General features: G+C 60.7%; 2 protein-coding genes and 1 pseudogene across 3 annotated transcripts; 1 reads left to right on the top strand and 2 right to left on the bottom strand.

Annotated features, from left to right (window-relative positions):
* The first annotated feature begins 4,879 nt into the window (after positions 1-4,879).
* On the top strand, positions 4,880-8,124 carry MSS51 (MSS51 mitochondrial translational activator). Of its 2 annotated transcripts, none has more exons than XM_071571157.1 (6): positions 4,880-5,296; positions 5,591-5,746; positions 5,963-6,087; positions 6,264-6,827; positions 7,519-7,612; positions 7,714-8,124. In XM_071571157.1, the coding sequence occupies exons 1-6, from the start codon at positions 5,010-5,012 to the stop codon at positions 7,973-7,975; spliced, it is 1,488 nt and encodes a 495-aa protein (XP_071427258.1). In that variant the 5' UTR covers positions 4,880-5,009; the 3' UTR covers positions 7,976-8,124. The 2 variants fall into 2 exon arrangements, with proteins under 2 accessions (XP_071427258.1, XP_071427257.1); XM_071571156.1 differs by having other exon boundaries at positions 7,686-8,124.
* A 49-nt stretch (positions 8,125-8,173) lies between these two features.
* Positions 8,174-14,030, bottom strand: LOC139679311 (cytoplasmic phosphatidylinositol transfer protein 1-like; annotated as a pseudogene).
* A 3,099-nt stretch (positions 14,031-17,129) lies between these two features.
* Positions 17,130-18,333, bottom strand: LOC139679483 (myeloid-associated differentiation marker homolog). Its single transcript, XM_071571262.1, has one exon. It carries the CDS (start codon positions 18,247-18,249, stop codon positions 17,383-17,385), a length of 867 nt encoding a protein of 288 aa, XP_071427363.1. The 5' UTR covers positions 18,250-18,333; the 3' UTR covers positions 17,130-17,382.
* Between the last annotated feature and the right edge of the window lie 258 nt (positions 18,334-18,591).

Genomic DNA, 18,591 nt, shown 5'->3' with positions numbered 1-18,591 from the left:
AAAGCTAGGCAGGTGACCCTGCCATTGTATTTTTTGGGGTTTTCAGCACTGTGATTTCCATCTTTAATAATTTTTCCAGAGCAATTCAGTAGCTGCACACATTAACATTTCCCAGCATGACTTCACTTATCACAGGAAACTAGGGACAGACGTCAATGGGAGTGGGAAAGGCCTTTCAGCCTGTAACATATAGGACTGTACCACATCCCTGATGAGCCAGGTGGCTGAGTCATGCTCTCCCTTCCACTAAAAAGCAGCAGAGAGCAGAATGAGGGAAGGGACAGTTCCAAATTCCACATACCATGGCCTCCAGGCAAGGGCTCTCTGATGGGGAGGCAGGCACTGCATACAAAGGAGCTGAGACCTTCAATGAACACTCTCCTGGGAAGAAACAGAAATGAGAACAGCCTAAAGTGAGACTTTCTGCAGAGAATCATAGTCATGGAATGGTTTCAGTTAGAAGGGACCTTAAAGAACATTTCATTTCAACCCCTGCCATGGGCAAGGACACCTCCCACTAGACAAAATCAAGGTCTGACTCCTAACACTGAGCTACTGATGCCACCCCCTATGCCCCCTGAGCCAGATTTTGCAGAGCTATGAAGATCACTTTGTCAAAAAAGGGAATTGTAGTCAGGAGTCCATAAGCACAGATAAAAAAGTGGCAGGGAGAAGGGAGTGGTTATGGATGCTGTGGAAGTCAATGTTGTACCTTGCATCAGAGGTAGAAGGTCCACCACAGCTTGGCCAAGAGGCACAGTCTTCTCCTGTTTTTTCTTGTCTTTTTGTCCCACTTCTACCACTGTCACTAGGGAGATAAAAGGAGAGGAGCTGGCAGAGTTCCTCAAACCAGCAGCTCAGAGGCTGGGAAGGGTCTGTGTCAGCTCTGGCACATGCTCCTCTTCATCTCCTAAAGCCAACAAGCACAGCAAAGCCAATGGAGCACAGGCCAACATGGAAGAGGATTCTTCCAGCTGGCAGAGATGGAGCATAAGTGCTGAGACCCTCCCACTGCTGCTGCTGAAGTGCTATTCCTGAACAAGGCACTCCTTCAGCTGACAGCACCCACCTCCAAGGGGGGAGATTCAGCACCATGTACTCACAGAGCAGTGGTTTCTGTGCAATGACATCCAAGGAGTTGGGCCCATCAGGGCTGCACTCAAAGCTGGTTGTGAAGTTATAGTCTGCTGTCCCATCTGGCAAGACTTCAACCTTGGGGGAGTCTCCCAGGACTGCTCCGTTGTACTCTGCACGCACCAACGTAAGCAGCACATCACTTCTGAGAGTTTTCTGTCAAAAAAGAGCAGAAGCCTGAGATCAGTTGCCTCTGGCAGCAGCTCAGTTCAGTGCCCAGGACAGGGCTCACTGCTAGGGGTCTGTTCCACCAAGAGCAGAAGAGCTTGGCCATGCTGAGACCTCCACCTTCCCTGCCTTTAGGAGGGAAATTTCCTGCTCCACCATGCTGTGATGCCCCAAAGATTATCAGGAGCCTTGGCAGAGGAGATGGAGAGGCTTTCACCCCAGGAAAGACATATCTAAACCAAATCCCAAAATACCCCATTGATATTTTTGTGCTTCCAGGAAGCTTGAGATGTTTGTTGTCTCTAAGAAAGTAGCTCCTGAACTATAGGAATGAGCTCACGGGACACTTGTGGATATCGTGTGGCTGCAGAATGCCCTGAAATGGATGAAAAGAAGTGGCTTCAAGTTGTGCCAGGGGAGGTTTAGATTGAATATTGGAAAATTTCTTCACTGTAAGGGTGGTCAGGCATTGGAAGAAGCTGCTCAGGGCAGTGGAGGAGTCATCATCCCTGCAAGTATTCAAAATACATGTGGACACTGCACTTGGTTTAGTGGTGGCTTTGGCAGTGGTTGGACTCTGTGGTCTTAGAGGCCTTTTCCAACCTTAATGATTCCATGATTCTATGAAATCAATGAGGGGCTCCAGAAGCTCCTTGGAGAGCTCTGCAATCTGTTACACCACCTTCATAACTCTTGTTTTAAGCAGCAAGGAGCAGATTCAAATTCTAGTTTGAATTTAAAGTGACTGGACAGAGGGGCTTAAACAAGGGTGAACAGGGATGGTGAGGGCACAGCAGGTGGCAGTGGGGTCATGCATGCCTGGGCAGCACCAGGCACCTCTACAGCAGGAGGAGTGCTGGGCAGCAGATACCAAAGAGCCTCCCTGCAGGAGAAACACCGTTTAGTTCTCAATCCACAGAGAAGTGGCTAAACACAAGGACCATTGTTCCCCGTTCCCAAACTCATCTTTTCCTTTGGTGCTGAGCCACCTCCACAGCCTCTCCCTGAGCTCCCTCTCTCCCTGTCACTGGGGTAATTAGTTCCAAGCTGGCTCTTACACAAAAAGATCTCTTTCACTTGGTTTTAATTTTTAGCCCTTCTCACTGTCTCCTCAAGCATGCATTCTATGAATGGCTAAACAGAACCCAAATAACCTTCCCCTGTACCATTAATTATCCAAGACTCCTCTCTCATCCGTCTCTATGTTACCTCTAATTAACCAGATTCCACACTCATAGCTGGAAGTGGATTCCACATTCTTATAGCTGGAATTCTTTCCATACTGTTGTTGTTCTGATTGCCCTTTTGTAACCCCCCCTTCTTTTGCCACAGCCCTTTCTCAGGATCAAGCAATCAGAACCACAAAGGAACATTCTGAATGCAATCAATCCATGGGCTTGTTCTTTCCACCACTGTTTTTCCTCCTCTCACCTCCTACTTCTTACCTGTTTGCTGAATCTATCAGTGTGAGGTACTCCAACACCACAGTGTAAAAGCCTCAGGCAGGTGCTTTGGGGTTGTTTTTTTTCTCTCTGCTGCTGGAGCAGAACCAGGGATTTGCATTTTTCTGCCTGAGCTTCTTCTCTGCATTCCCTCCCAAATGCCAGTTCCTCTGGACTTTAAGGACAGCTGGGTGCATAATATGGAAGTAACAGCAGTGATGGTTTGATTGGCACCAGCTCATAGTCTGGCACTGGAACCACAGCCTTTTTAAACCCAAGGCCACGCTGCTGCTTTCAGTGTGATTTAAACAGCTGCAGCTGGGATGAAAGTCTGATTTTATATCCAAGGTGAGATCTTTCCAGAGGTATTTGTCTCACTGATACATATTTTCACTGTGTTTTGCTTTAAAAAAAGCTGCCATTTGCATGCAGTTAAAGGAGGCAGAGAGTTATATTTCACCACAGCATCTCTGGACTGCTGCTGGGGAGATGTGTTCCCCAATTTATGTGACTCACAAGCCTTTAACTCTATGTGAACAAGCTCTCAGCAAGGAGAGGAAGACACGGTGTGGTATCACTGAATTTCTGATACTCCCACCACTCCTTCCCAGAGACTTATCATTCCCTACCTGTTCTCACAAACAGGATCGCAGCACACACAGTCACTCTGGCCTCACATATTAAACAAGTGGAGACATTTTCAGAAGAACTTTACCAGGTTCTGCCCCTTCAGGACTGTGATCTGCACTGTAGTTGGCTGTGACGCCGCAGCAAAGGACACGCTCCCTCCAGCCAGCCCTGCAGGGACCTCCATGGCTCTGCAGCAGAAAGAGCAAAGAGAGAAACATGAAACTGCGTCATTCCTCTCCCAGACACCTCTGCAGGACACAGCAGTGGTGGCTCTAAGCACTTTTCAGGCTTAGCTGTCAAAACAACAGTGAAAGCACAGCGTTTTGGCACTGACATCTCTCACGAGGCACAGGAGGAGGACAGGGAGAAACGTAATGTGAAAATTATCTGGCTCTGTAAACCTCACCCAGCTGCAGCTCTCAGGAAGGACTCAGAGAGCCAGGCTGCTCTCGGCTCCCAGCACCGGGTACGGCCCTGGGCTCTTTTTCACTCTGTGTTTAAGTTAATCCTGACCCTCTGGGCCACAGGTCGGGGCTGCCACCCCGTTCCCACGCGCCCAGGGGACCTGCCTCCACCTGGTCCTCAGGACTGGGAATCTCCCCGGAGCCTCAGGACAGGGCAGGGACCCCCCGGCCCCGCACACCGCCCGCTCCCGGGTCTGTCCCGACACCGTGTCCCGCAGCGCCCACAGCTGGGCCTGGGGTTTCTCCCACACTCGGGTACACCTGCAACCCATTCCCGGGAGCCTCCTGACCCAGAGGTGTCTTGTAGGCCCTCACCAATGGGCCTGGGGGTCCTCCCGCCCCTCACCGATAGATCCGGGGGCCTCCCGCCCCAGGGGAGACCCTGCAGCCCCTCACCCACGGGCCTGGGAGTCCTCCCGACTCGGAGAGGCCCTGTAGCCCCTCCCCACTACTCTGGGTGTCCCGCGGCGCCGAGGGCTCCCGCAGCCCTCACCGGGCACGGCGGGGCTCGAACCCGCGGCCTCCCTGACGCGGCGCAGCGATCGCGTCCCGTAACCACAGCAACGCTGCCGCGGGACATCGAAATCTCGCGAGGCCGCGGCCCTTCACCACGCGCTTGAGGGACGTGTGCGAGAAGGCGCTGCCGCCGTGATGGGTGTGGGCTGCCCTTACCTGCCCCGCGCTTGGGGGTCTCCCCAAGCCCACCCGTGTGTCCCGGACCTCGGCAGGGGCACCACGACCCTCCCTGCAGCCTTGTGTGCACCCGGGCAGCGCAGCTGCTGCCCCAGCCCCACTGTGCCCACCCAGCCACTCCTTCACACCCCACCCCTGAGGGGTACGAGGGGGGTCCCCGCAGGCCTGGCTGGGGTGGGGGCCCCACGACCCCACGGTGCCAGGGTGGCCCCAGGTGTTGCTTGAACATGACACCCCCGACCTCACAGCCTGGGCAGGTCGCAGGACCGCCCAGCTGCGCGGTGCGGGAGCCCCAGGGCGTCGGGAGCCCGCCCCGGCCCCCGCACGGCCCTCGGGGCGGCCGCTGAGCCCGGCGCGGGCTGGCCCGGCCCCGGGGCGGGGATGCCCAGAATAGCTCCGCTATCCGACTCCGTCGGCGGGGCCTCACCGCGCCCGGGGCCGACATTTGAGCCCCGCGGTGGCACAGGACGGCAGTGCGATGGCGGGCGGGCGGCGGCGCGGGGGGCGGCGGGGGGGACGCCAGCAGGCCCCGGGGACCCCCCGGCCATCCCCCCCGGCCGCGGCCCCCTGTCCCGCAGCCCCCACGGCCCAGCCACGCGCGGGCGCTGCCCCCAGGACTGGCCGGCCCAGGAAGGCCGTGGAGGAGCCAGCGGCGAGGGCTCCCGACGTGGACTCCCTGGGCTTCCAGGCCATGGACCGCAATGTGCCGGGACTGTCCCGTGTCATCCTGCAGAAGCTCAACATGAAGAGCTACGAGGACTACAAGTGAGTGAGCACCCACGGGTGCACATTCCCCACCCCCTGCCCCGGTCTGACTGTCTCATGTGTCCCCCCACAGATGGAGTGTCGTTCCTGCCTCATCCCACACTCCTGGCTGAGCCCTTATGGGGGCTCTGATGGGCTCCTGGGTGCACCCCTCCAGGGTGCCCAGCTTCCCATCCCCACCCAGACTAGGATGCTATTGGCTGGAGATAAAAATCCTGGCAGCCTTGGAGGCAGCACACCAGTCTCACTGTGGTAGCAGTGGGCTGGATCTTGCTCACCCCCCAACATCTGCAGGTCTGCCATGGACGGGAGGAAGAGTGGCAGCGATTTTGGCATCCGGACGTACTTTGACATGTTCCAGAAGATGGAGGACACCTTCAAGTTTTGTGCTGAATGCAAGAAGCTCCCTGATGCCCTCCCGGACCCCAAAAGCCTCCGGCGTTGCAAGAGGTAGGGGAGGGATGGTCTGATGGCGCTGGGGTGGATCCATCCCTTGCTTCCAGTCTGGTGGCTGAGGTGAAGGAAGGGGTTTCTGGCTTCAGCACCCACCTCCAGCCACAGAGCACCCCCAAAAGAGTGACACAGCTTTGGGAAAGGGCAAGCCAGGCTCAGCAGGGTGGATCCTGCCCCCCTGCCTGTGGCTGGGCACGTTGCCTGTCTGCCCAGGTGCCAAAATGTGTACTACTGTGGCGTGGTGTGCCAGCGTGCCAACTGGCCGCTGCACAAGAAGTTCTGCAAGAAGCTGAAGCTGGTCGCCCTGGATCGGCTGGTGGAGTGGCTCATCTTCACAGGTGGGGCATGTTCCCCCCCAGCCTGCCTGACTCCCATCCCGGGCTGCACAGGTCCCATGGTGGGGTATAGGGTCCCTCCTTCAGCCCCTCATCCAGCACTCCCACAGCACAGGTGGGATGGGCAGCCTGGGCTGTGGGGCTGCCACTGCACCCTCCAACCTTCTCCCTACCCCCAGGAGACATCCCCTTCCCCACGGAGACCTGGACAAAACCTGCCTCGGACGTGAAGGGCTGGGAGGACTGGTTCTCCATGCAGGAGCAGCTGGAGGAGAAGCTGAGTGCCATCGTGGCTGGGCGGTACATGACCCTGCTCTGGGCCAATGCCGGGAAGCCACGGCCAGAGGACAGGGAGCTGCGTGAGTCCATCCGGCGCCTGGTCACCGACTTCCACTCGCGGCCACTCACCATCGGCCTGGGGCTGCGGCTTTTCGGCATCAACCCCTTTGCCAGGCCCCTCACCGTACACGTGGTGGGGGCCTCCCACGTGGAGACCCTCAACACCCGGCCGACGGACTATGATGAGCTGACGTGGATGTTCCCTGGGCACCAAGGCATGGAGATGGTGATGGTGGGGGTGGATGTGGTGGATGGACCCATCATGAGGCCGCCCCTGGCCATGCCAGCACCCCAGGGAAGAGTCTATCTCAGCAGCTACAAGGGGCTCTACCACGACTTCTGGGAAAGCCACGTGGAGACCAAGCTGGCTGCCCGGCCTGATCTGGTGGTGGGATTTCACCCAGGTTAGTGTCTGTGCCACAGAGAGGCTTGACCCTTGCATCTGGGAGTGGGACATGCCTGCAGGGAACAGGGTAGGGACTCAGGAACCACACTGAGTGCCCTGGAAGCACCTGGGACTGAGTCTGCAGGTGGCTTGGGACATGCCCAGGGCTTTGCACCAAGATACAACAGGCAGCTGGAGTGATGCCCTGGGCTGTGGCTACCTCATCCTTGTGTCACCCTGCAGGTCAGAGCAGTACCTGCTTCAGGGCTTCGTGCTGTGCTCAGCCCACGACCCAGAGTTTGGGGTGGCCCTGGTGCTGATGGGGAGCCAGACCCCACCTTGTTGAGGGCTGCCAAACCCTATTGCCAGCACCACCGCATGTCCTGTGGTCTCCAGCATGGCGTGGGAGCAGTAGGAGCTGGCTTTCCCCAGCTCCCACACATGTCCCTCTGTGTCCCCATGTTCTTCAATGTCTCTCATGTCCCCAGTGTCCCACCACATTCCCAATGTCCTCCATATTCCTCTGTGTCCCCATGTCCCCACCAGGCAGATGGACTCAAGGTACCCCATGTACCTGTCCTCCATCTGCCTAGCTCCTGGAGGCAGCAGAGCCTCCAGTCCATCTGTCTTCTATGGGGACAGGGGGACACAGCTGTGGGGCCAGGGTGGGATGGGAGGGAGGTGAAGCCCTCACTGCTGTGTCCCCACAGGTTTCCATGCCTGCCCTGACCTGCTGGCGGGCTGGCTGCCCACCCTGCTGCTGCTGCGGGACTATCGCCTGCCTGTCCTCTTCACCGTCTACAGGTGAGCTCAGCCCTGCGGCCCCGTGAGCCGGCACAGTCGTCCGGTAATGGGGCTGTCCTCCCCTCTCCCACAGTGAGCAGGAGCTGAAGGCCTCCCTGCAGATCCTTGTGGAGCTCGAGACAAACATCGTGGGCTACGCCAACAACCCCTTTGCTTCACTCCGGCCCGAGCAGGTCTACTCCAGCCCCAACAAGGCACCTGTCTACTGCAGCTCCCACTACATCGCGCTGCTGGGAGCAGAGGCATCAGCTGTGCCCGGTGCCGAAGGGCTGGAGGATGATTATGATGACTGGCAGGGAGGGGAGCCCAGAGCTGCTGCTGGGGGTGGAGGCATTGCCTCGGGGCTGGGCTGACCCCGTGTAGCCAGCACCTTTCTGCCTGTCCTGCCCACCTGACCCCCAGCCCTTGCTGCTGCATCCCAGGACCTCATCTCCCCATCCTGGGATCAGCAATCCAGCCGTCCCTCACTGCACACCCAGACTCAGGAGATGCAGCAGCTGGCACAGGCATGGCACCCCTCCACAATGCCAAATGAACCACTGCCGGTAACTGGCTGCCGTGTCTTGAGCTTTATTTCCAAAACGGCTTTTCTTTTCCCAAAGAGTACGGGTGGCTGAGCCTGCCCCAGCCCCCCCTCGGGCAGCTGTGGGCTCCGGAGGGACAGCGAAGGGGACCCCAACTGTGGGACCAGCAGTGCATGGGGCTGTGTGGCCCCTCGGGGTCCCGGGGGGGCCCAGCCCAGTGCCCGCTGTCACTGTTACCTGCCCTGGCGCCTACCCTGCAGGGCACTGCTCCAGCCTGGCACTGACTACCAGCCTGGCCACGGCAAGTGGGCAGCAGCTGGCACCTTCCCACCCCTCACCAGCCTCGGTGGCCCCTGCGGACAGGGGTACGGGCGGAGCTCCGGGAACCGGCTCCTGCAGCATCGCCTGACACTGCCAGGGACCCACACAGGCCTGGCGTCCCCTCCCGGTGCAGCCAGCGAGTCTGGCACGGCAGTGGTGGCACTGACCCACGTGGCTCAGGGAGGCCAGCACCGCTCCGGGGCTCCCAGCGCCCTGACGGTGGGTCCCTCCCTGGGGTCCGCGCCTGTCGGAGGGGCCGTGGCGGGCGGAGGAGCTGGCACAGTCCAGCACGGTGTGACACTGCTGGCATCACTCGGCACCAGCGCGCTCCCGCAGCGCGGGCAGCGTCAGGGTCTCCGGCGCCGACTTCTTCCGCGGGCGAGTCTTGGGGAGAGCGAGGAAGTCGGGGGCCTCGTCGCTGAGGGGGGTGGAGGGGGCGCTGGCAGGGGCCGAGTGCGTGGCCTTGGGCTGCCCCACCTCGCTGACCGAGATGGCGGGAGCCACCAGGCCGATGAGCTCGTTGGTGGCCTCCTGCGTCTCCTGCTCGTAGCGCCGCACCTCCTCCATCGTCATCCCTGCCGAGCACAGCCGGGCTTGGGGCGCTCGGCACGGCCGTGTCCTGCACCCCCTTATCCCGGGCAGCCTGCGCCCCGCGCCCCGGCTCCCCACCGAGCTGGGGGACTGCAAGGGGACAGCGGCTGAGACAAGGGGACAAGCAGGGAAGGGGATGCTGACAGCGCGACCAGCCCGCCGCTCCGGCACTAGCCCAGCCAGCAGCGGGAGAGGGATGGACAGGCAGCGCAGGCAGGAGACATCTGGGGAGGGCAGCCGGGAGGGGGGACCCACTGCCATGAGGTGCAGGGTGGGCACAAACACCCTCTCCTGCACCTGCCCCCAGGCAGCGTGGCGGGGTCTGGGATGTCTGTCCCCGGTGAGCAGCCGGGGTTAGGGGTGTTGGCTCCCCAGCTTTTGGTTTGTGGCCACTTGCATCTGAGTCTCGAAGGCCCGGACCTCTTCCAGGGACATGTCTGGAAGGCAGAGAACCGCTCACCGGGACGGCCCCGCGTCCCGCCGCCACCCGCTGCCGGTTGTCATCAAACCCGAGGCTCCCATCCCCGTGTCTGCACTTAGCAGCACCTGCAGTGAGTGTCCGTGCCAGACAGGGAGGGGGGTGCAGGCAGCGTGGACAGGTGCTGGGACCCCTCCCCCTGTTCCCCCAGCTTTGCAGCGGAGTGGGCAGCGTGCGGGGCTGCAGGCAGGGGTGAGGGCAGGGGAAGTGGAGCAGAGAAGGCAGAACAGGCAGTGCAAGCAGCAGGGGAGCTGGAGGAAAAGCGGGAGCTGCCTGTGGGGTTAGTGGCATCAGCAGTTAGACCTGCAGCCCCCTCCCACCATGGGGACTGTGTATCCCCCTCCCACCAGTGCCGGGATGACCTCATGGACTCACCGCACCACTCGTCCACCCAGGCAAAAGCCTGCCGGTGCCCGATCAGCAGGATGTCCCGGATCACCTGCAATGCACCGTGGGGGTCAGCACCCTGTCACTGTCCCCTCAGTGTTCCCCAAGCCCACCTTGGACCTCTCTCACCTTGTGCACGAACTGCTCCACCCGAGTCTGCAGCCCCCACACCTCGAACTTGACGCTCACCAGCTTGTAGGAGCACATGATAGGTGTTGTGTGCTGGCGCCAGCCCTCCCGCAGTGGTCCCCGGCCTGTCTTGGCTGAGCTGAAGAATCGAGGGTCCTGGGGCATCAAGCAGAGCAGGACCATGAGCCCCCCCAGGACAGAGAGGTGGCCCTAGGGAGCCTCATCCCCAGCCATGGTACCTCCAGGCTGCGGTAGTAGCGCTCAGGGATCTCGTCAAAGGCAATGTCCAGGAAGGAGACCTCGTGGCCACCCAGGATTTTGTCACTGTGGAAGATCTAGGAAGGGGAGGGAAGGTAGGTGATATGGACCACGTATTCCCCTGTAATGAGTTTTCCAGGTCTCAACTGTGGCACGCACTCACGTTCTCGCTGTCTCCGCAGTTGTCCTCGTACTTAGTCTCAATGTAGATGGAGAATTTGGGCAGGAAAGAGCACTGCAGGGAGTGGCTGTCAGCTAGTCCCTGAGGGATGCCTGTCCTGTCCTGAAGGACACCCACTCCCAGGGACACCTACCCAAGGGATGCCTGTCCCCAAGGACACCCATCCTGAGGGACACGCATCCAAAGGACACCCCGCCCTGAGGGACATCCAGCTCTAGGGACACCCATCTCCAAGGATGACCATCCTCAAGGGATACCCATTCCCAAGGACACCCAAACCTAAGGGACATCCACTGAAAGGGTTGTCCAGACCCAGGGACACCCATTCTCATGGACATTCACTCGAAGAGACATCCACCTCAGGGACACCCAGTCTCAAGGGACTTCCACCTCCAAGGGACACTGAGCCCCAAGAGATGCCCAGCCCCAAGGACACACACCCTGGACATCCATGCCCAAGGAATGCCCATCCTGAGAGACACCCACCCCTAAAAACGCTGACCCCAATGGACGTCCATCCCTGGGGAACACCCACCCCATGCCAGGTGGTGAGGAAGGGGTCAGGTGCCCCTGTGCCACCTTCTTACCGTGTACTCTGCAGGGACAGGATGGCACATTAACATCATGGAGTGGCATCACCGGGTGGCATCACAGGGGAGAGAGGGAGCAGTGAGATGGGGGCCAGTGGCCATGGCAGGGTTTCTGGCAGCCCATCACCCCCACTGGGGGGACAGGGTGCCTGGTGATGCCCATCCCCACACTCTGCTCTCACCAGTGATGGTGTAGGGGTAGTAGTTCCAGGCCTTCTCAGTGATGTAGAAGATGCGGGGGGTCACTGCCCTTGCCCAGCTCGGCAGTTTGCTGCAGGTGACCATGATAGGGTGACCCCTCAGGGGAGGACATGGTTGGTGCCACCCAGCCCTGCACCACCAAACACAGCCTGGCTCTGGGGCTCCCATCCCCCTCCCTGGAACCCAATGTGCTAGCCAGGATACTCACCTTCACCTCAGATCCCCCCCATACACCCTCACCTCCACTCCAGTATTCCCCCAGGGACCCTCAGCTGCACCACATACCTCCCCATGGAAACCCTGCTACCTTTCCAAGACCCTCATCTGTATCCCAGAATCACTGCCTGCACTTCAGGACAGTCCCAAGCACCCCTATCATCTCCCAAGGACCCTCACCACTACACCAGCATCACCCCCAGAGACCTCTGTCACCCACCCAGCACCATCACCTGCACCCCAGAGTCCCCCCAGGAACCTATGCCAACTCCCCAGGACCCTCAGTTTCTACCCTAGGACTCTCATCTCCTCTCCAGTACCCCAACCTCTCCCCAGGACCTCCTCTATTCCCCAGCATCTTATCCCCACCCCAAGAAACTCCCCTCCACTTCCCGAACCCTCATCCCTTCCCCAGATCCCTTCACTGAGCCAGAGCCAGGGCCCCAGGGTGCTCCCATCCCCTTCTCAGCACCCCAGGCAGGATCAGGCCCCCAGGGGAGCCAGGAGGTGGGTTTTGATTAATTTTCAGGCATTATAAATACCAGTCCCTAGAGAGGATTCGTGAGTGTGGCAGCTAAAAATAACCCATCTCATGTCAGCAGCTCCCTGTCTGGAGCAGCTGGTGGTGGGGACACAGGAACAGCATTGCCAGGGGCCAGTGGCTGCCCCACAGGCACCTGGGGCTGTGTGAGGGGACACAGGACACCCCCAGAGCTTGGGCATTGCTGGGCCCCTCACCCAGGCACCCACTGGCACCTGGAGATGGGTACACCCCCGGTGATGGGTGTAGCCTCCAAGACAAGTGCAGCCCAGGAGATGGGTATACCCTGAGTTAGGTGCAGTTCCCCAAAGTTGGGTGCAGACCCCAAAGACAGGTGCACTCCAGGACTTGGGTCACCCCTGGGAGATGGAGGCACCTGTGGGAGATGATGGAAGGACCTCTGGGACATGGGTTGCAGCCACATTGCAGGGTGTCCAGGACACAGAGAGGATGTTCCCCAGAAATTATGGAGGGAAGACTGGGGCCACCCCACAATGGCTGCCCATGTTCCCCCCCAGCAGTGCCCACCCAACACCCCTTGCCAAGCCGTGAGCTCACCTGGAGAGGTGGACACGCTTCTCGGTGAACTGGCCGGGGCCATGGACAGGGTCCTCGTGGGGCTCGTTCTTCACCACCTCCACGCCCTCGCCCTTCTCACTCTCCTGGTGGCTGTGCTTGCTGATGGTGTAGAGCTGCCCCACACGGTACTGCAACCATAGTGCCCAGCCTCAATGCCGCTGGCCCCAGTGAGCACCTGGCACAGCCACACTGCAGAGAGGGGAAACTGAGGTACAAGCAAGGGGTGGCTGCTGAGCCCGAGCTGTGCAGCAGGCAGGGCATTCCTGGGGCACCCTGTTTGACTCTCCATGTCCCTGGTCTGTTCCAGCACCTGGGTGAGGGCTGGATCCTGCTCTCCTATGTCAGCAAACTACCTGGGAGCCAGGGAAAACTATATGTATATGACATATATGGATATGGATATCTCATGTCTATAATGATACAGATAGATGCATGCATTTGGTGATGCAGCCCTGCAATAAGGGTTTGTGCTGCTGAAGATCCCATTCATCATCCCAATCAGCACGGCCATCTTATCATCCCTCTCTGCCTAAATTAAAACCTTCCCCAGGTGTCAACAGCAAACTGGTGCCCAAGGGGGGCTGGCACTGCCTGGTGTGAACACTGCTGTAGCTGCCTCCCTACCCTGAAACAGCCCCATTGGCACCAGGTGCTCACAAGAGACCTTTGGCCAGGGATGCTCCAGCTGTCACTGCTGTTTGCTGACAGGATTCGGGCTCCCTGCTGGAGCAGGAATTGAGCTTGTGTTCCCCATTGGAGCAGCTGCAATGCCACTGGCACCCAAACTCCCGGTGCCCTTTGCCTTTTGACTCCTGGGACTGTCCTGGTGCTGCCCTCGGGCTCTGTGCCCCTAGGTCACTGTACCCAGGGATGGGATGTTCCCCCTGCCTGCACCCGAAAGTATGGCTCAGCTCTCACACAGAACATCCCGAGCCCAACATGACCAAAGCACACCCCAGTCCCTGCCACGAGCCGTGCCACGAGGGGACAGCAAAGGGGGGCACTGTGCACTTCTCCGAGAAGGGAGCTGACCCTCGGGCAGTACATTGCTGTGGGTACAGGATCCCCACCCACAGCCCCCTCCATCCTGATATCCGTGAGACACCCCTGCTCCTGCCAGCCCCGGCCCCGGTGTCACCCATTCACCTCTTCGGTGGTGAGCGGCATACAGATGCGGTACTCCTTGATGAGCATGGTGACACGGGCACGGCGGGCACGGCGGGCACGGCGGGGGTCAGGCGGAGGCCTCGGCGCTGGCGGGGGCACAGCTCATTCTGGGGGGCCACGTGGGACGCGGTGAGCGAGAGCGGGGCGGGGGGACGCGCGGCTGCCTCCCACGCTCCCATCCCATCACCCCACGCTCGAGGCAGCCGCCCCGCTCCCGGTGACTTCACGAGCCGTTGCCATGGCAGTGGCGTGAGGTCACCCGTGCGAGGAGCAGCCCGGGTGCGCCCAGCTGGGGACACCCCGGTACCCCAAAACCCTCCCGGCGCTAACACTTTCCCTGTCTGGCAGACACCCGTGTCCCTTCGCAGATGTCTTGGAGAACACGTGTTCCCCCAAAATACCGTGCCATCCCTTCAGGGTGCCCCATCCCCACCCTACTGCAGTGGCCAGCACAGCAAGAGAGTCTTAGGGATGCAGGGATGGTGTCAGACCTGCCCGATGCTCCTGGGGACCCCACCCTGGGCACCCACAGTCTGTCCTGCCCTGAAGAGCTGCTCCTGGGGAGTACCCATGGTCACCCTTTTCTGGGCAGAAGTTGAAGCCTCCTCCCCGAGGCTGTTCCCCAAACCCCGTCCTGGCCAGCACCCACTTGTCCAGCAACCATCTCAACCAGCACCCAGCCCGGGGCTGGGGATGCTCAGGGTGAGTAATGGGGCAGCTCAGGGGGCTCCTGACCCTGGTCCCCAACTCCATGGGGCAGGGAGGGGACATAAGCTCCCCTGAAAGTCACCGTGAATAGGGAATCAGACCTTGGAGGGGGGAGATGGGGCCTCACATGGGGTCTTGTCCAAATGGGAACACGGGGACATCCCCGGGAGAACAGGGTCATAGGGGGATGCAAGGGCATCCCTGAGGGCACTGAGGGACACCGGAGTGTCCCTGGGGTCAGAGAGGCATTTGGGGTCACAGGGGCATCCCTGGGGGACACAGGGACTCCCTGCTGACAGGGCAGAGGGCTGGGTGCTGGTGGTAGGTTGTGGGAAGCCGAAAGCCCCCCGGAGGGTCTTGGTACCAGGGGCAGAGGCAGCCTGGAATGAGGGAGGAGACACCCTAGGGACCCACCGGAGCACCCCACAGGGCACAGCGTCTCGCGCCCCATCGCGGCACCGGCGCAGCTCAGACCGGCCCGAGGGGCTGGGGCTGCCCACGGCGGGGGGAGAGGGGGAGCCCCTCGGCCGGGCTCCGCCGCCCCTTCCCCACCGCTTTCCCCGGTCGCCCGCCTCCCGGCGCCCCCACTCACCGGCCCGCGGAGCCGCCGCTCCCGCCGCCGCCGCCGCCGTGCCCCGGCCGTCCCGGGCCGTGCGCAGGAGAGAGCCGCCCCCCGCACCGCCTCCCGCGCCGCGGCACACCGACCCCTAGGGGGAGGAATGCACCGCACCGGCACCGCACCGGGACAGGCACCGCACCGCGACCTGCACTGGCTCCACACTGGCATCGCCACCGCACCGCACCTGTACCGGCTTTGCACCGCACCAGCACTGGAACCGCAGCGCGCCGGCACCGGCACCGCGCCGGTACCGTACTGGCACCGCAGCGGCACCGCATCGCACCGGGAGTGCACCGGCAATGGCAATGCACAGGCATCGTCACCGAAGCAGCACTGCCAGCGACACCGGCGCAGACATCGGCAAAGGCACTGGCACAGGCCCTGCACCGCAGTGATGGCAGCACCGGCACTGCCACTGCACCGGCACCGCAGCTTAATGGCACGGCACTGAGAGTCACTCTGGCACGGCATGGCACAACACCGGCGCTCCTGTGGCATGGCACAGACCGGCACTGGGGCTCCTCTGGCAAGCCACGGCACAGCACCAGGGCTTCCCACACCCACTGAATTTCAGCTCCTCCCAGAGACCTTAAGCACCTACCGTGTGCCCCAGCTGGGAGGTGCCCCGGGGTCCCCTCAAGGTGCAGAGCCCTGATGGGGCTCCTGGGCTGGGCTCCCACTTGGAACCCCCGAAATCTCCTCCAGCCACTCACCTGCCCCCACTGCTGACCTGGCCCCTGCCTCCTCGGTCCCACTGCACCCCACATGCTGGCACTGCCCGTGTGCCATCCACAGCAGAACATGTTACTGGCATAGCTCATCACCAGCAACACCACAGCCATCTCCATGTTTCCAGCCTCCTTTCTCTGGGAATTTCCATCATCCTGGGCACCATCAATATCCACACTTGTGTGCTGGGCCAGGTTGTGCCTCACCACTGCCATTTTCCTCTTATTTCCTCCCCAAATCCTGCCATTCCCTCCAGCCCTGCTGCCTGGGGTGCAGGCGAGTGGGTGATCATGCCATGGTGCCACATGATGCCTACTGTGGGGACATGGACTGGGCAAGGGCTACACCCACCAGGCCACCCTGCATTGCTGTCTCTGAAGGTGCTGGGACCTCCCATTGCAGTGGCCCTGGCCAAGGGCATGGAGATCCCACCTGTCCAGGCACTGGGGCACCCACGGGCTCTTTTGTGGTGGCTGATGTCCTGGTGGTGAGGACTCTACTCTGTGTCACCCCGTGAGTGCTGAGGCAGCAACGATGGGCCCCAACATGACCCTGGCAGCCCTGGGGCAGCATTGTTGACCCCAGGCTGTGGCCAGGGCAAGAAGGGACAGAAGGAGTAGCATGGGGACAGTGGCCCTAAAACCTGCCAGGGTGCCCCATGGGCACCCATCCCACATCTGGGAGCACAGTGCCAGGAGCTCAGCCTGCATTGCCTGCACTGCACTGCCCTGCCCTGCTACCTCTTCCCAGTCTGCAGTGCCACCACCCTCCCGGTGACATGTATCAGCACCCCCAGCTCTGGTGGCACTTGGTGACAGCCATCCCCCTGCCCTGTTTTCCCCCAGGGACTGGATACCATAGCAGGCCCCAAAGGGTAAACAGCAGGCATGGGGCTCCTGCCCACGTGGCTTGGACCAAACCCAGCAGGGCTCCAGCTGGAGTGACTGTGGTGGAGACAAGGACCCAGCAGTGCTAGTGACAAGGACCTGGCGGGGGGCTCTCACCACCCCACCCCCCAGCAGCCACATTCCTTCTGAACCTGTTTGGCAGGGCCCTGTGCAGGTGCCAAGGAAAAGGCATCCGGGTTGGGCTTTTCCTGGTCATGCCCTGCTTCACTTCAGTGCCAAGTCAACAAGGAGAAGAAAGAGGATTTGCTGAAGCCGGGTGCCCCCATACTTCTGCCAGTGCCCCCCAGAGTCACCCGTGGTCCTGAGTGCTACCAGTGTCCCCATTTCTCACCCCCCAGGTTGGATCTCACAGAAAATTGGGAAGGGGAAGAAAGAGGAGGCAGAAAGAAGTGAAAAATTACCTAGTTTAATCCCAAAGCCCCCCCAAGCTCCAGGGTTTCAGTAGGCCCTCCATGACCCACTATCTGGGAGGCCCATGGGGCCCGAGGCTCAGCACACCCTCGGGAGTGCCCCACAGCTCTGCTTTGGTGCAGGGAGAAGGAGCTTTCCAAGGCATCCAGCCTCTTCCTCCACTCCACCGGCAGCCCTGCACTGGCACTGGCACCCAGCTGTGTCCCAACACCCTTCACCCAACCCAGAGCCCTTAGGAAGATGTCCTGATAAAGACCATCCTGCTGGAGTAGACCAAGTCCACCAAGTAGGCAATGAGGTTGAAGATGGTGAGAAAGGTGACCCCCAGGTGCTTGTCCCATGAGCAGTTCCTGCCGCAGGAGCTGGGGCGGCCGCGTCCCCTGAAGCTGTAGAGGGGCCAGAGGACTGTGGCGGTGATGTACATCAGCAGAGCCAGGAAGTTGTACCCCACCAGTATCTTGTCCAGTGGGCAGGGAATGTAGGCGAGGCACCGGCCGATGGTGAGGATGATGATGAGGAAGGTGAAGATGAAGCAGATGGAGTAGACAGCCACACACCATAACAGGCCAGATTCCTTATTGTATTCATCCAGCAAGGAGAAGATAAGACAAGCCACATAGGCTTCAAAGACCTTGAGGAGCCCAGGCACTGTGGAAAGAAAGCTGCTGATGTCCCCAGGCTTGGCGCGGGTGAGTCCCACCTCAACGGCATAAGCGATGAAGCAGAGGCAGGAGGCAGTGGTGGCCACAGCCTGCCGGGCACACTCGTTGCTGCTGCAGGGGCTGCTGATGAAGATGGCAGGGAAGACCACCGAGGAGGTGAAGACCATCAGCGTTGCCAGCATGGAGAAAGCCGAAGTGAAGTCATCCCAGGAGAGTGGCAGCATGGGGTAGAGCTCCAGCAGCTCCAGCAGCAGCACCAGCAGCGTCACAATGAAGCAGAAGCACCAGGTGAACATGCACCACGTCCCGGAGGGACCACCAAACTTCCCAGTGGAGGCCACCAAGCTAAAGGTGAGGCAGGACAGCACGACGGCGAAGAGCCGGGCGATGCCCACCCAGGAGGTGAGGGCGCGCAGGTTCACGGTCGCCAGAGCCATGGTCTGGGCCGGCTCTCCCACCCACGACACGCGCTGGAGAACAGGCGCTGCGGGCAGCTGCTCTTATCTCAGTGCCGGGGCGGAGGGGTGGGGCACAGGCAGGGAGCTGCCAGCCCTCCCGAGCCACCCGTGCCGAGGACCCCCGGCTCTGCCACCACCACCACCACCACTACCACCACCACCACCACGCACAGCTGTCCGGGTGGCTGCTGAGTGCTGGCGGCCACGCGGGCAGGTGGATCATTAACGCGGGGCTGGGCAAAGGGTGCCGGTGCTGGCGGTGGTGCTGAGCCCTGCAGTGGGGCCGGGGCAGGCAGGAAACCACCATGTGCCACTGTCTTG

The sequence above is a fragment of the Pithys albifrons genome, chromosome 16 (genome assembly GCF_047495875.1).
Source record: "Pithys albifrons albifrons isolate INPA30051 chromosome 16, PitAlb_v1, whole genome shotgun sequence".
Classification (NCBI taxonomy): Eukaryota; Metazoa; Chordata; class Aves; order Passeriformes; family Thamnophilidae; genus Pithys; species Pithys albifrons.
This window is presented reverse-complemented; position numbering and strand designations above follow the sequence as displayed.